This window comes from Notothenia rossii (assembly GCF_949606895.1).
Source record: "Notothenia rossii genome assembly, chromosome: 10".
In the NCBI taxonomy this organism is placed as follows: Eukaryota; Metazoa; Chordata; class Actinopteri; order Perciformes; family Nototheniidae; genus Notothenia; species Notothenia rossii.
Genome location: NC_136908.1, coordinates 7,071,235 through 7,085,040, shown reverse-complemented (window position 1 = coordinate 7,085,040; position 13,806 = coordinate 7,071,235). Strand labels below are relative to the sequence as shown.

The 13,806-nt window shown below is 40.8% G+C and overlaps 1 protein-coding gene across 1 annotated transcript; it reads left to right on the top strand.

Annotated features, from left to right (window-relative positions):
• Positions 1-384: 384 nt before the first annotated feature.
• Positions 385-13,542, top strand: sf3a3 (splicing factor 3a, subunit 3). The gene is made up of 17 exons (XM_079656410.1): positions 385-631; positions 730-777; positions 2,162-2,214; positions 2,334-2,439; positions 3,322-3,394; positions 5,516-5,607; positions 5,700-5,782; positions 8,763-8,901; positions 9,431-9,499; positions 9,727-9,794; positions 10,099-10,206; positions 10,303-10,372; positions 11,118-11,282; positions 11,837-11,947; positions 12,034-12,124; positions 12,210-12,265; positions 13,292-13,542. Exons 1-17 carry the CDS (start codon positions 536-538, stop codon positions 13,367-13,369), a joined length of 1,506 nt encoding a protein of 501 aa, XP_079512536.1. The 5' UTR covers positions 385-535; the 3' UTR covers positions 13,370-13,542.
• The last annotated feature ends 264 nt before the right edge of the window (positions 13,543-13,806 follow it).

Here is a 13,806-nt window from a genome sequence, read left to right as displayed (position 1 = left end):
CGCCGTGCTGACTTAATTCATTTTTATTGTTACTTGGCTGTGGGTGCCCTGTTATGATAGGTGTTTATGGTGTTGCTTTGTGTGGTAGAGGGTCGCTGTCATTTATGTGTTTTGCATCCCGGGCAGTTGTTTTGATATTCCGCGGAAGTATACGAAGTGACGTAATAACTCTTCTTTTTTTTTCGTGGGAAGGGAGGGCCTAGGTATAAAAGTCACGGCTCGCCACTGTAATGTACTATATATTTTTTACTTACGTAGCACTATTTGTTCCAGTGTGGTATTATTAGAATATCTTTATAACATTTATCTTTTAAACTAATGACTTAGAAAAACACTATTGTCCATGGTTTTCTGTCACCCGGAACCTTTTATTTTGGTCCATGTTTCACTCTACCGAGTTCGGCGACCGACCTTCCCTCCTCAACATGCGCCATTGAAAACAAACGTCTCTTAAACGGCTGTTGGTTCATTTTAATGCTAACTAGTTAGTAGCATTATCTCTTCTTTTTATAAACGCAAAACACATTAATAAACCATGGAGACTATTTTAGAGCAACAGCGTCGCTACCACGAAGAGAAGGAGAGGCTAATGGATACTAAAACTAAAGAAATGTTACACAAGAAATCAACGGTAAACTAGCTCTTCTGTTAGCATTAGCTTAATATGTTAGGATGGGAAACCTGTGTACATTAACTTGTGTTTTCACATTGTGTTTATTTTTCTAACAGCTGCGGGAACAGATTAACTCGGACCACAGAACAAGAGCGATGTTGGATGTAAGTTAAAGCTTTTATTTGTTAATAAACTCCCAACGTTAGCACCGGTTAGCTAAGATAGCTAAGTTTTACTTTTTGTACTGTTTACATTACTTGTTTTCAGAGCTACATGTTCATAGACGATATAGTGACAAATAATTCACACACTTAAAATCTATCAGCCTAATGTCATCTGACAAATAAACCCCATGAAGGGACAAATTAAAGCTAATTTAAAATGTAAAAGTCAGGGTTCTTACGGTCATTAAAAACCTGGAAATGTCATGGAAATTCAAAATGCAAATTCCAGGCCCTGGAAAAGTTAAGCAAAACAATATTTTCCCCAAAGTTTTGGAAAAGTCATGGAAATGTAACTAAAGTTGCATCAAATATAATTTATATTTTAGCTAATCGCCGAAATAGTAATACTATAATGATAATAAATACTGTATCGTATAGTAATGAAACCTACAATGGCATTTAACCGACGAGGTGTTTTGCTGGTGAGAGATTTGAGTTGCTTTAGCCTGTAGAAGCTAGTAAACCTATTTGATTTGTTTTAGATAGGCACAACTTGTTTCATATGCAGACCTTATTTTCCTGTTCCATGTTAAAATAAACCATTTTCAGTGGTACGCTGAGAAAGAGTAATTTTTTTTGGTCAGAGAAAAGTCACTGAAAATCATTGGTGAAAAAGTGTAAATATCAGTATGTAAAGTTCTTAATCTTTGTTTTTACTTAAGGCCCATTTCTGATTATTAAACAAATAAATCTATGTCCAACTAACTAAACATAGCTGATTCAATATATGTAAGGCCATGGCAGCTGTAAGGATCCAAAAATAAATATTGTGTATACTATTATGCAGAAACGTAATGCTTTTTCTGGTAAATATTGATATATAGTAAGTACTGATGTTTCAGGGTCAAATTCCCTCCAATCTTTCTGAATCCAGTACATTAAACAGTGGCTATAATGCTCAACATGCGTTACATTAGATTAGATTTCACTTGTTAGACGCTTTTATCCAAAGCGACTTACATACTTAATACTGTGGGCAATCCCCACAGGAGCAATTTGGGGTGAAGTGTCTCAGGGACACAACGACATGCTGACTGCAGTGGGGTTTGAACCTTTGCTCCCCTGATCCCAACAACAAGGCACAATGCACTGCAGCACGGCGCCTCACGCCTCCCTCCACCTTGGCTAATAAAGAAAAAACGTTCTCATTTCTGTATGAAGAACTTAGACAATGCAGCAGTAGCCCTTTAAATTGTTTGGCTTATTAAAAGATGATGGATTTGCAGTATTATTGATATTGATCGTTGCTTGTGCTTCTGATAAACGTAATCTAAATTAAATGTAAAAACAAAGACAGTCTGACAGTGCTTTTATCTTTTCACAGAGGTATATGGACGTCAGCTTAACTGTCAGAGACTCCTATGAAGACAAAGACGGGTAAGTGACTAAATGACATGTGGTAAAATGGCTCTTCTCTATAGTACAGGTGTTGTTGGAACCGTATTCACTAAAGTAACACACAGGTAGTAACATGTGTATTCTTTTTCTTGTTACAGAATGAGAAAGGACGAACTGGCTGCGATCTCAGGACCAAATGAGTTTGCAGAGTTCTACAACAGACTGAAACAGATAAAGGAGTTCCACAGAAAACACCCCAATGAGGTAGTTAACGTCTACATACTTGTAAATTAGACTATCTGTACTATGGGATATTAATAGGTATGTAACGATACCAAAAACTCACGGTACGATAATATCGCGGTAAAAAGTCCACGGTACGATATTTATCGCGATATTGAAAAATAAATGGGAAAAAATGTGAATTTTTTTACTTTACTTTACTTTTTTTTCTTTGTTAAATAATACATTTGATTTGTACAGCATTTTAGTAGGATAGTAGTATTTTAAAGTGTCAACAATATAATAATCAGACCCTGCAATAGAATAGATCAAGTTAACTCAACTCTAACTCACTCACTCACTCAGCATCATCAAGGTTATCTTTTAGGAATATGAGCATGTCCACATTTCCAGGTAGAAGCTGGGATGTTTGGGCGTTTACAATATCCCCTGCTGTGGAAAAAACTCTCTTGCTTGGTACTGATGTTGCTGGGACAGAGAGACATGCTTTGGCCATAGGTGACAGCAGTGGGTCAAACTGTGCATTGTCTCTCCACCACTTCAGAAACAATACAGTTTTTGCCAAGAAGGTGAGGCTTATTGACAGGGCGAGATATAAACATACTGTTAGTACTTGTCAATGTCTCTAGGTATGTACATGTAGCCCTGTAAATACCATGTCCTTTTGTGTTATCTGTTGTTTTATGTTCATGTTGTAATGTTGGACAGGTCTCCCTTGAAAAAGAGATCGATAATCTCAATGGGACCATCTGGTTAAATAACGGTTTAAAAAAAAAAAAAAAAAAAAAATCGCGGTAGATTTTGTCAGTCTCACGAGGGTTTTGAGACATTTATTTACCGCGATATTTGATATATCGTTACATCCCTAGATATTAACAATACTGTTTTCATGTGTTTCCATAGATTTCCATCCCCATGTCGGCAGAGTTTGATGAGCTGATGAAGGCCAGAGATAATCCCACCGAGGAGGAGCAAAGTACGTCTCAATTAGGGCTGCACGATATTGGAAAAAACTGACATTGCGATTTCTTCCCCCCCTGCGATATGAAAAAATACAGGAATTGAAGAAAAGACAGTTTTTTATGTCCGCAAACCATCCTTTCTTGAACTTTAATGCTATATAATTGGTATTTTTCCAACTATATTTAACCGGACTAAGGATTTTAATCACGGACGTCTGGATATTAAGTTATCAGAGCAACAAGCTGAGCTAGCTCGGTTAGCAGCGCCGAACTGGCCTGGAGAAACACATGAAACTACTTTATTCAGTGTTTTACCTTTAATCACCGGGTCCGCTTGCTTTGGAGATTTGATTGTGATTGGTGGTTTGCTGTCACTCACTCAAGTACCCCTGACATAAGAGCCGCGCAAGTTTTTTCTTTTGTAGCAAGCAGCAGTGGTGTAGTGGGGATTTTTTTTTACTGGGGGGGGACGCTATTTTAATTAGGTCATCCCAAACAATGCCACACAAGTGCGCACGCGCGCAGTGCACTCACAAAACGGGCAGACAGGTCCACAGAAACTACCGGTATGCTTCGTCCTACTTTAGTTACTGTACTACAAAAAGCAGACGGCGCTGCGCTCAACACACACAGACTCAAAACCATGGACACACAACTTACATAAACAATGTATAGGCCTAAATTGCATAAGCTACAGTATTGCAACTAAGCAGAGAGCGCTGCTTCTCTCTCTATCTCCACTTTCAAAATCTATTTAAAACTCATAACAAACAAACAAAATTCCCAGAGCTGTCCTGAAATTAACTTATTAAATAAACAAAAAGACAGATATAGCCTACTTATGCAAACAACATTGAATCTGGACTTGAAATTATTCTGATTAGGCCTAGCAGACAGTGCTGCTTTTCACACACATACACACACACACACACACACACACACACACACACACACACACACACACACACACACACACACACACACACACACACACACACACACACACACACACACACACACACACACACACACACACACACACACACACACACACACACACACACACACACACACACACACACACACACACCTTGCGTTTTGAAGACTGATAAATCCGAAATGGATGAACAAACTTTTTAGCCCAGTTTCCTAGCTTTGCAGCCTATCCACGGTTATGCCTCTTGTTTCCTCCGCCACATCTCCTCCGTCCAAACCTCTGGGAAAGGTGAGCTGGAGCTAGCCAGGGGAACGTTGCTAGCGCAGCTAACGTTAACGTTAGTGCTAGCATTATCCACGTCTTTAGGCGGCTCTTCTGATGATGTTCTGCTAGTGCTGCTAGCCTCTTTCTTCTTGTGAATTATATTCTTTTTAGAAAATAAGTTGTTTGCCTGCCATTATAGAGCTTTTTCGTTAGCGTTCTTGAGGGAAAGAACTGCCGCAAAACCGGCGAGCTGGCCGTGGGTGTGTCACTGAAACACCCACGGCCAGCTGCGGGGTCACGAGCGTGATGACGAATCATCATTTTTTAAGGAAATCGTTTTTATTTTGTATTACTTTGAAATGTATTATGTTTTTGTCATTATCACAACAAATACACACTTGCAACTGATAAGACTGGCAACGATTTAGCGATTTAACGATGTAGCCTATTAGACTTTTACAAAAAAGATCATGCTCCAAATAAGTGGGGGTACGGCGTACCCCCGCGTCCAACGGCCACTACACCACTGGCAAACCGCAAAAGAATTGTAACATGACGTGTTTGAGTTCATTTGCCTACTTCATATCACACGTCCTAAAAAAAGAAATAGATTGATTATCGTCACGACACGATATATGGTGCAGCCCTAGTCTCAATCCAGATCTAATATTTAGCTGCATTTTTATTTTAGGCTCCATCTCACAACAGGATTTAATCAAGGCTATCTTTTGCACAACTAAAACGTTACATGTCAAATTGGGATGGACTTGAAATCCAAAGCATGTCATAGCTGCAGTAGAAACACATTTCATTAAAGGAAACAGTCGTTAAAGAGATGATATGAATAAAAAGCTGCTCAAAGAGAATTAAACGGGTGTTAAATAGAGCACCATTTTCTCTAACACTCGGCTCCGATTGTATTCACCTTCCTCAGACCTGGTGGAGTTCTCTGATGAGGAAGGATACGGCCGTTACCTGGACCTCCACGACTGCTACCTGAAGTTCATCAACCTGAAGGGAGCCGAGGTGAGGATCTTCTTAACGTCCACATTATTCAGACTTACTTCAAACATAAGTCACATTTATTTTTAACCACAACCTTTACTCTTCCTCCACAGAAACTGGAGTACATCTCCTTCCTGTCTTCATTCGACCAGCTGTTTGACATCCCCAAAGACAGGAAGAATGCAGAGTACAAAAAGTAGGTCCACCTGATTTACTACCATCAGAACTCGGGTTGCACTAACTGAGCAGGTACCGCCATTTCTTTCCCCAAAGTTAAGGCCGTCCATCATTTGACAGATTTCAACACTCAGAGCAATTTACAGCTTTTATGGTATTTTTTGGGCAATTTATGCCGTTTTAATTGTAGATAAATGTACAGAGTTGTTAGGGGGAGAAAGACGGGATGACATGTAGACATCGTCCAGAGGATAAGTCAATAAAAACCCATCATTCAGAGCAGGGATGCTCAGATCGATATCGGCCGATTCTCACTCTCTGCCGATCGATCGGTGCTCTCTAACAATGCCGATCACATGACGTAAAATGATGACGTAAAATACATGACACTTTTTTCTGCGCGGCAAAACAAGCTCGCCAAAATGGCTTCACCGGTTTGGCAGGATTTTATGGTGTCCGATAAAGACAATGAAATAACGGTATGCAACGTGTGTGAAGCCGAAATCCTGCAGCTCCGCCCGCTGTGATGGACCGGTGAGCGGAACAACACACACTAAGAGTTAGACCTAACACACTTGGCTATTTTATAATAATAATAATAATAATGGGTTTAATTTATAAAGCACTTCATATTTGACTTCAAATCCCGAAGTGCTACAAGCAGTGAGCATGAACAGTATAAAAACATTACACGATAAAATTAATTAAAAAAAACCAATACAAATAAAATAAAAAGGGGGTAATAAATAAATAAATAAGAGGTCTAGGGAAAGGCTCTATTGAACAGATGGGTTTTGAGACCTTTTTTAAAGGCCTCCACGGTCTGTGCTGCTCTCATGTTGTCGGGGAGAGCGTTCCACAGACTGGGGGCAGCCGAGCAGAAGGCCTGGTCTCCCATAGTACGGAGCTTGGTCCTGGGGGGTTTGAGGAGGTTGGAGTTGCTGGAGCGGGTGATCCGCAAGGAGGTATGGGGGGTGAGGAGTTCCTTGAGGTAGGGAGGGGCAGTTCCATGGATACACTGGTGGGTGAGGACGGACACCTTGAATTCGATCCTCTGGAACAAGCTAAACTAGTTATACATATATTTATTCTTCACTGAGACGGATACGGACAGGCTGTCAGGAGAGAGGAAAAGAGAGCGCTTCTGCTCATTTCTCCCGTGTTATTCTCCAAAGTTAATGTAAACTTGAATAATGTACTTCATTTGCAGTGATGCAAATTAGTCGCTTTTCGGCGCCTCCCGCTTTTTTAACGCTGATTTGGGTGACTTGTGTAATTCGTGGAGAACCGAAGAGTTTCCGTTTGGGGGTGGGGGGGCAGTCCGTCTTACTGACTGACGGACGGACAACTTCTCACTTCAAAAAAGAAGAAGAAATCTAGATCGCAAAATAATTAAACAAGCGAGTGCCTGTTTTTCCAGGCCAAGGAAAGGTTCATTGAACACAACACGAGCGTAATGTGTATTCACCATAGGTCTTCACGTGGTTATGTCTCGTCTGAAAGGAGTAACGGAGAGCATCGGAACGCCGCTCCAGCTCTTCAAATATTAGAGTACCCATAAGGAGCCGTCCACATGCCGCAGTGTTTGCGTGGCTGTGTCTTTAGTTGTAAGCACAGTGGCGATCTGTTGTTATTAGCATCTGGTTAGCTAGCTATGCTAACGAATTTAAAGAGCTTTTCTACAACCAGGGGGAAGAGAGCTCTCTCCTGAGAGGCTCAAATAACCTCAGCTCAGTGAGGTTAGGCCACACCTTGATATGATCATTATAGTTATTAATGAGACATTAGAGACTCAATTATTAACAGGTATAAAATACTATATGACAGTAACAAAAAAAAGTTGTTAATAATAACAAGAATAGAGTTTGAAAGGGGAGTGATTTGTAAAATATACAAAAAGAAAAATCTGCTTACAGTTCTGTTTCATATGGGTGTTGAAAGATGTATCCATAGATCTCCTCATGTTGCTCTCAAAGTGCACCAGATTGATGCTTTTAACTTCAATATTTAAAAAAAAATCTTCCCGGGTGAGCATGCCCCCGAGAGGAGGTTAGGTCCCCCCCCACTTAAATCATGTTCACATGGATAGGATACTAAATACATTTGCACACATCTTGTGTCCATATCTTTCTGTTTTGGTGGTCATGCCACAACCGTGCACTTGAATGCATGCATGCATGCGTCAAACATGAGTCATGGTGAGATATCTGGATTAAGAGGTTGCTTTTTCTTTGCACAGCATTAAAGAAAGGCCAAATGAATGGGCTGTGATTTTAGTTTTTTTAAGCAGAGGTTGAGTTCAATAATTTGTACGACCCTCTGAGGATGTTGTACAAATTGAAAGGAAAAAGGTTCCCCACCCCTGCTGTAAATAATAATAAAAACCGTTGATTCATAACTTAACATCTCTGTCTCCTATTGATCTGAGTAAATTATAAAGAACAGCCAGTTAATTGAAGGATTATAGCACAGGCCATTGTCAGATGGTATATTACGCAGTTTTTTTTCTGCTTCGAATAGTTCTCTCTTTTTTCACCATACCTGTGTTTGCATCACTGCATTTGAATGTAATAATTATGTTGGTTGTTGTTTGTGGAAGCTCCAGTGAACGAGCCCATCAACTGAGTTTTAAACATCACTTTAAATCGAAGATCCCCATAGGCCCCGCCCACTCGATCGGATCGGCGATCGGTATCGGCCGATACTGATTCCGGCCCCAAAATTGGCGATCGGAGCTTCTGATCATTTCCCTAAGAATAAAGTCTCCCAATTAAAAATATGTGGCTAAAGAAGTTATGTTGATTCAGTCTGAAGAGCACCGCACGTTCAGCCCGTTACCTTTATTCTATATGCTGTTAAAAATGCACAAATTAAAAGCTCATTCTGTATATTTATTATTTAAAAATACATTACAATGGATGAATGAGACTGTAAAGCTGATAAATATGCCATACAAGGAACTCATACTGAACTTCTTTCCTCCTATGAATCATTTGCAGGTACCTGGAGATGCTGCTGGAGTATCTGCAGGATTACACAGAACGGGTCAAACCTCTGCTGGATCAGAACGAGCTCTACGGGAAGGTGCTGGGGGAGTTCGAGAAGAAGTGGGAGAACGGGACGTTTCCAGGCTGGCCCGTGAGTTCTAATTTCTCATTTCATTACAGAGAGATACCTGAAGATATTTACTGTGACCTCTTGAGTCGATGCCAAATGAAGTACTCACAAATCAGCCGCAGAACATATTCCCCAACGGATACACACATGCTCCTGTAAAAACTTCCAATATAATACATTTATTAGGGATAAACTCTCTCTCTCTCTCTCTCTCTCTCTCTCTCTCTCTCTCTCTCTCTCTCTCTCTCTCTCTCTCTCTCGACAGCCTGTCAGTATCTCATGCAGCTCACTGATCCCGTAATGAGTGACCCGACAGTGAAGAATAAATATATATTTTTTTTTAAAGATTAAGGGTTCGAGTACAGGCCTTCATATGAGAACTTTTGACCCAGGAGGATGATCTAAATTGAAAATCTGTGAAGTGTGTTTCTTGCCTCATTGGACCATAATAGCAAATGAAAGTACAATATAAATAAATAAATAACGATTGTTCTGCTATGAGATATGGTGACTCGTCTAATCTGACCTGTTTGTCTGTTTTGATTTCCAGAAAGAGACAAGCAGTGCTCTGACTCACTCCGGAGCTCATCTGGACCTCTCTGCCTTTTCTTCCTGGGAGGTACAAATATAAAACACTCATATTTTAAAGACTTACTGTTTAGAGAGGCTAGCTTATTTATGTATATGATGTTCATGGTGAATTCTCATACACTATTACAGTGAATGTACGTATGTGCATAGTATGTTAAACACTCCTGTTTACACAGTATGATAACAGTCAATTTGTATTTGACCTACAACCCTAGCTTCCACTGATGTGCTTTTTCTGGTTGTTGTCTCCCACAGGAGTTGGCCTCTTTGGGTCTGGACAGATTGAAGTCTGCTCTCATGGCGTTGGGGCTGAAGTGTGGAGGGTGAGAAAGACGTTTGCATGCTGAAAAAAAAAAAATTACGTTTAACTTATCTACCTCTTCTGGCTGCGGAACACCTGGAAAACAAACGTGTGTGTGTGTGTGTGTGTGTGTGTGTGTGTGTGTGTGTGTGTGTGTGTGTGTGTGTGTGTGTGTGTGTGTGTGTGTGTGTGTGTGTGTGTGTGTGTGTGTGTGTGTGTGTGTGTGTGTGTGTGTGTGTGTGTGTGTGTGTGTGTGTGTGTGTGTGTGTGTGTGTGTGTGTGTGTGTGTGTGTGTGTGTGTGTGTGTGTGTGTGTGTGTGTTGTAGGACTCTGGAGGAGCGAGCTCAGAGGCTGTTCAGCACCAAAGGTAAATCTCTGGAATCACTGGACCCGTCACTGTTCGCCAAAAACCCCAAAGCTAAAGGCCCTAAGAAGTAAGTTGGTGTAAAGCTATACATCTCATACAGACAGTTTCTTATCATACTGTTTATTATATCATTAATGATCATTACCATCCTCAACTCCTGCAGAGACACAGAGAGGAACAAAGAGATCGGCTTCCTGGAGGCTCAGGTCTATGATTACATCGAGATCCTCGGGGTGAGTAAAATATACATTTCTATTTATTTAAGTTATTAGTATGTAGTGCAGAGTTCCCGTCAAAATGTCCGTTAGTGTTTAAATCTTCCGGACAAAATGAGAAGTGCCGGTCAAAGGTCTTCTTTGTTATTTATTGAGCTTTAAAACAAATTGATATTTTTCAATATTAAACAAACTAATTATAGCAGATTAACTACATTTTTCAAAAGTGTACAATAACTTATAATAAACGGAGCGCTCTCTCAGCCCGTCAGTATCAGCTCGCGGATCAGTAATGAGTGACCCGACAGTAAAACTAAACATATCTATAACTAGTTACGGTAGTTTGAGAGGTAATTAAAAATAGCTACGTGTGATATTCTAACCTGAAGTGTGTGTTTTGTTCCGCTCACCGCTGCATGTGATCATTCAGAGCTGCGTGTCGACTCGGTATTGCGCTAAGGATTATTTTGACCGGAAAGATTTAGATTTGCCGGTCTTCAACATGCTTTACCGGTCATAGTCCGGTAATTTACGGCTAACGGGAACTCTGATGTAGTGTCTCTACTGGGACATGTCTCCATGCTTTAATGTTCAAAAACCTCTTTATTTTTCTCATACTGCCTGTGCTGCAGCCCCTCTTTTCACCCTCTGTCTAAAACCAGAGCCCAGGCTGCTCTGATTGGTGAATGTGGATTAAAGGGGTGTCTTGTGTGTTTCTTCTAGAATAAACCCTGACCGTTTGTATGATTGTTTCCGGTCACAGGAGCAGAGGCAGCTGACTCACGAGAACGTCCAGAGGAAGCAGGCTCGCACCGGAGAGGAGCGCGAGGAGGAAGAGGAGGAGCAGCTCAGCGACAGCGAGAGCGAGGACGAAGACAACGAGATCATCTACAACCCCAAGAACCTGCCGCTGGGCTGGGACGGCAAGGTGAGGGCACACACACACACACACACACACACACACACACACACACACACACACACACACACACACCTAATACACACACACACCTAATACACACGCACACACACCATGCAACAACGACTAATCGTCTCGCCCTAATCAATTTTTATTTAGTTTTTCACAACAGTCGGTTATTCCCGGTGGTGGTTGACTATAATAAAGATGAAAGGAAAGACGGCATGTTATTGGGTGAAGAATAACTGAAGTATATAAGACCAGAAGAAAGATGGTTGTCAATAAAATGCACAGAAAATACTGAATTGTTACTCAATCGGGCACATTGCAAATAAGCTGCAATGTCTTCCAATAGAGATACCTGAGGAAAACCCATTTAATAAAAACCAATTGGTTTGAAAAAGTGCTTCACTAAATACTCAACGTTGCATTTTAACAATAAATACATTTCATACAAACATCGCACATGAAAACACAAGATGCCATTTGTGTATTTGAAATGTTCTACTTCAACGTGCTGCTTGTTTCTTTAATTTGTGTCTCATGCGTCTTTCTCCGTGCAGCCGATCCCGTACTGGCTGTATAAACTCCACGGTCTGAACATCAACTACAACTGTGAGATCTGCGGGAACTACACCTACAGAGGGCCCAAAGCCTTCCAGAGGCACTTTGCTGTACGTGGATTTTTTACAGAGAGCATGAAAATCTACACTGTCATTGTTAGAAAAAGTCAAATAACTAAATACTTTTTGTTTTGTAGGAATGGAGGCATGCTCACGGGATGCGCTGCCTGGGGATCCCCAACACGGCTCACTTCGCCAACGTCACACAGATCGAGGACGCCGTGTCCCGTAAGAGATTTAGTCCTGTTAGTTTGTTGGATTTTTTTTAAAGGATTTGAAAAGTTCTTTTTTTGATGAATTGTTTGTTTCTCAGTGTGGGCGAAGCTGAAGTCCCAGAAGGCGTTGGAGAGGTGGCAGCCGGACACAGAGGTGAGGAAAATGATGGGCAAATATTCTGGTTACTTATTTAGCACTTGGAAATAAATCAATATTACATCTGTATCGTAATAAGAGAGTAGAGATCTTCTCTTGTTGTTCCTGGTTTTAAAGGCAGCGTTACAGTAAAGAACCAGACATTACTGATGATTATTAACCTGATAGTGTGAAAGCATCAGTGGTCAATCTCACAATATCCTCACAATTGTTACAATGGTGTTTTCAAAACGGGGGGGTCCGTCAGTCCGGGGGGGTCCTTCAGTCCGTCCGTCAACTTCTCACTTCAAAAAAGAAGAAGAAATCTAGATCGCAAAATAATTAAACAAGCGAGTGCCTGTTTTTCCTGGCCAAGGAAAGGTTCATTGAACACAACACGAGCGTAACGTGTTTTCACCATAGGTCTTCACGTGGTTATGTCTCGTCTGAAAGGAGTAACGGAGAGCATTGGAACGCCGCTCCAGCTCTTCAAATATTGCAGTACCCATAAGGAGCCGTACACATGCCGCAGTGTTTGCGAGGCTGTGTCTTTAGTTGTAAGCACAGTGGCAATCTGTTGTTATTAGCATCTGGTTAGCTAGCTATGCTAACGAATTTAAAGAGCTTTTCTACAACCAGGTGGAAGAGAGCTCTCTCCTGAGAGGCTCAAATAATCTCAGCTCAGTGAGGTTAAGGCACACCTTGATATGATCATTATAGTTAATAATGAGACATTAGAGACTCAATTATTAACAGGTATAAAATACTATATGACAGTAACAAAAAAAAGTTGTTAAAAATAACAAGAATAGAGTTTGAAAGGGGAGTGATTTGTAAAATATCCAAAAACAAAAATCTGTCATTGTCAGATGGTATATTACGCTGTTTTTTTTCCGCTTCGAATAGTTCTCTCTTTTTTCACCATACCTGTGTTTGCATCACTGTTATAAATACCAGCACATTTATAGAAAAATAGATCCAGATTGATCGTTAATTGAAGCCCTAGTTGTATTTGTAACCCTGGCGTCCCTGCCTGTGTTTCAGGAGGAGTACGAGGACTCCAGCGGTAACGTGGTGAACAAGAAGACGTATGAGGATCTGAAGAGGCAGGGTCTGCTGTAGACGCTCAATAAAGAAAAAAACATCAAATGATCGTCCTAAGATTTGCTATATTTTTTATCAGCCATGTTTCTTTTTATTTGTAAGTAGGAATGTTGTTTTACAGTCTCCACCCCCTTTGACAACTTTCTAATGTGGGGACCATCGATCACTATAATAAACTTTTGTCACAGTGAGCTTTGTCTTAATCTCTGTTTGTTAATGTTCCTCTGAGCCGGCCAGCTAACCAATCAGAGCAGACTGGGCTCTGGTTTCAGACAGAGGGTGAAAAGAGGTGCTGCAGCACAGGCAGTGAGAGACAAATGAAGAGCTTTTTGAACATTAAAGCATGGAGACATGTCCCAGTAGAGACACTACATACTGATATACACCTGAACATCAGCAGGAGAGGACTCTTTAAAGTAGAGATGCTACATACTGATATGCACCTGAACATCAGC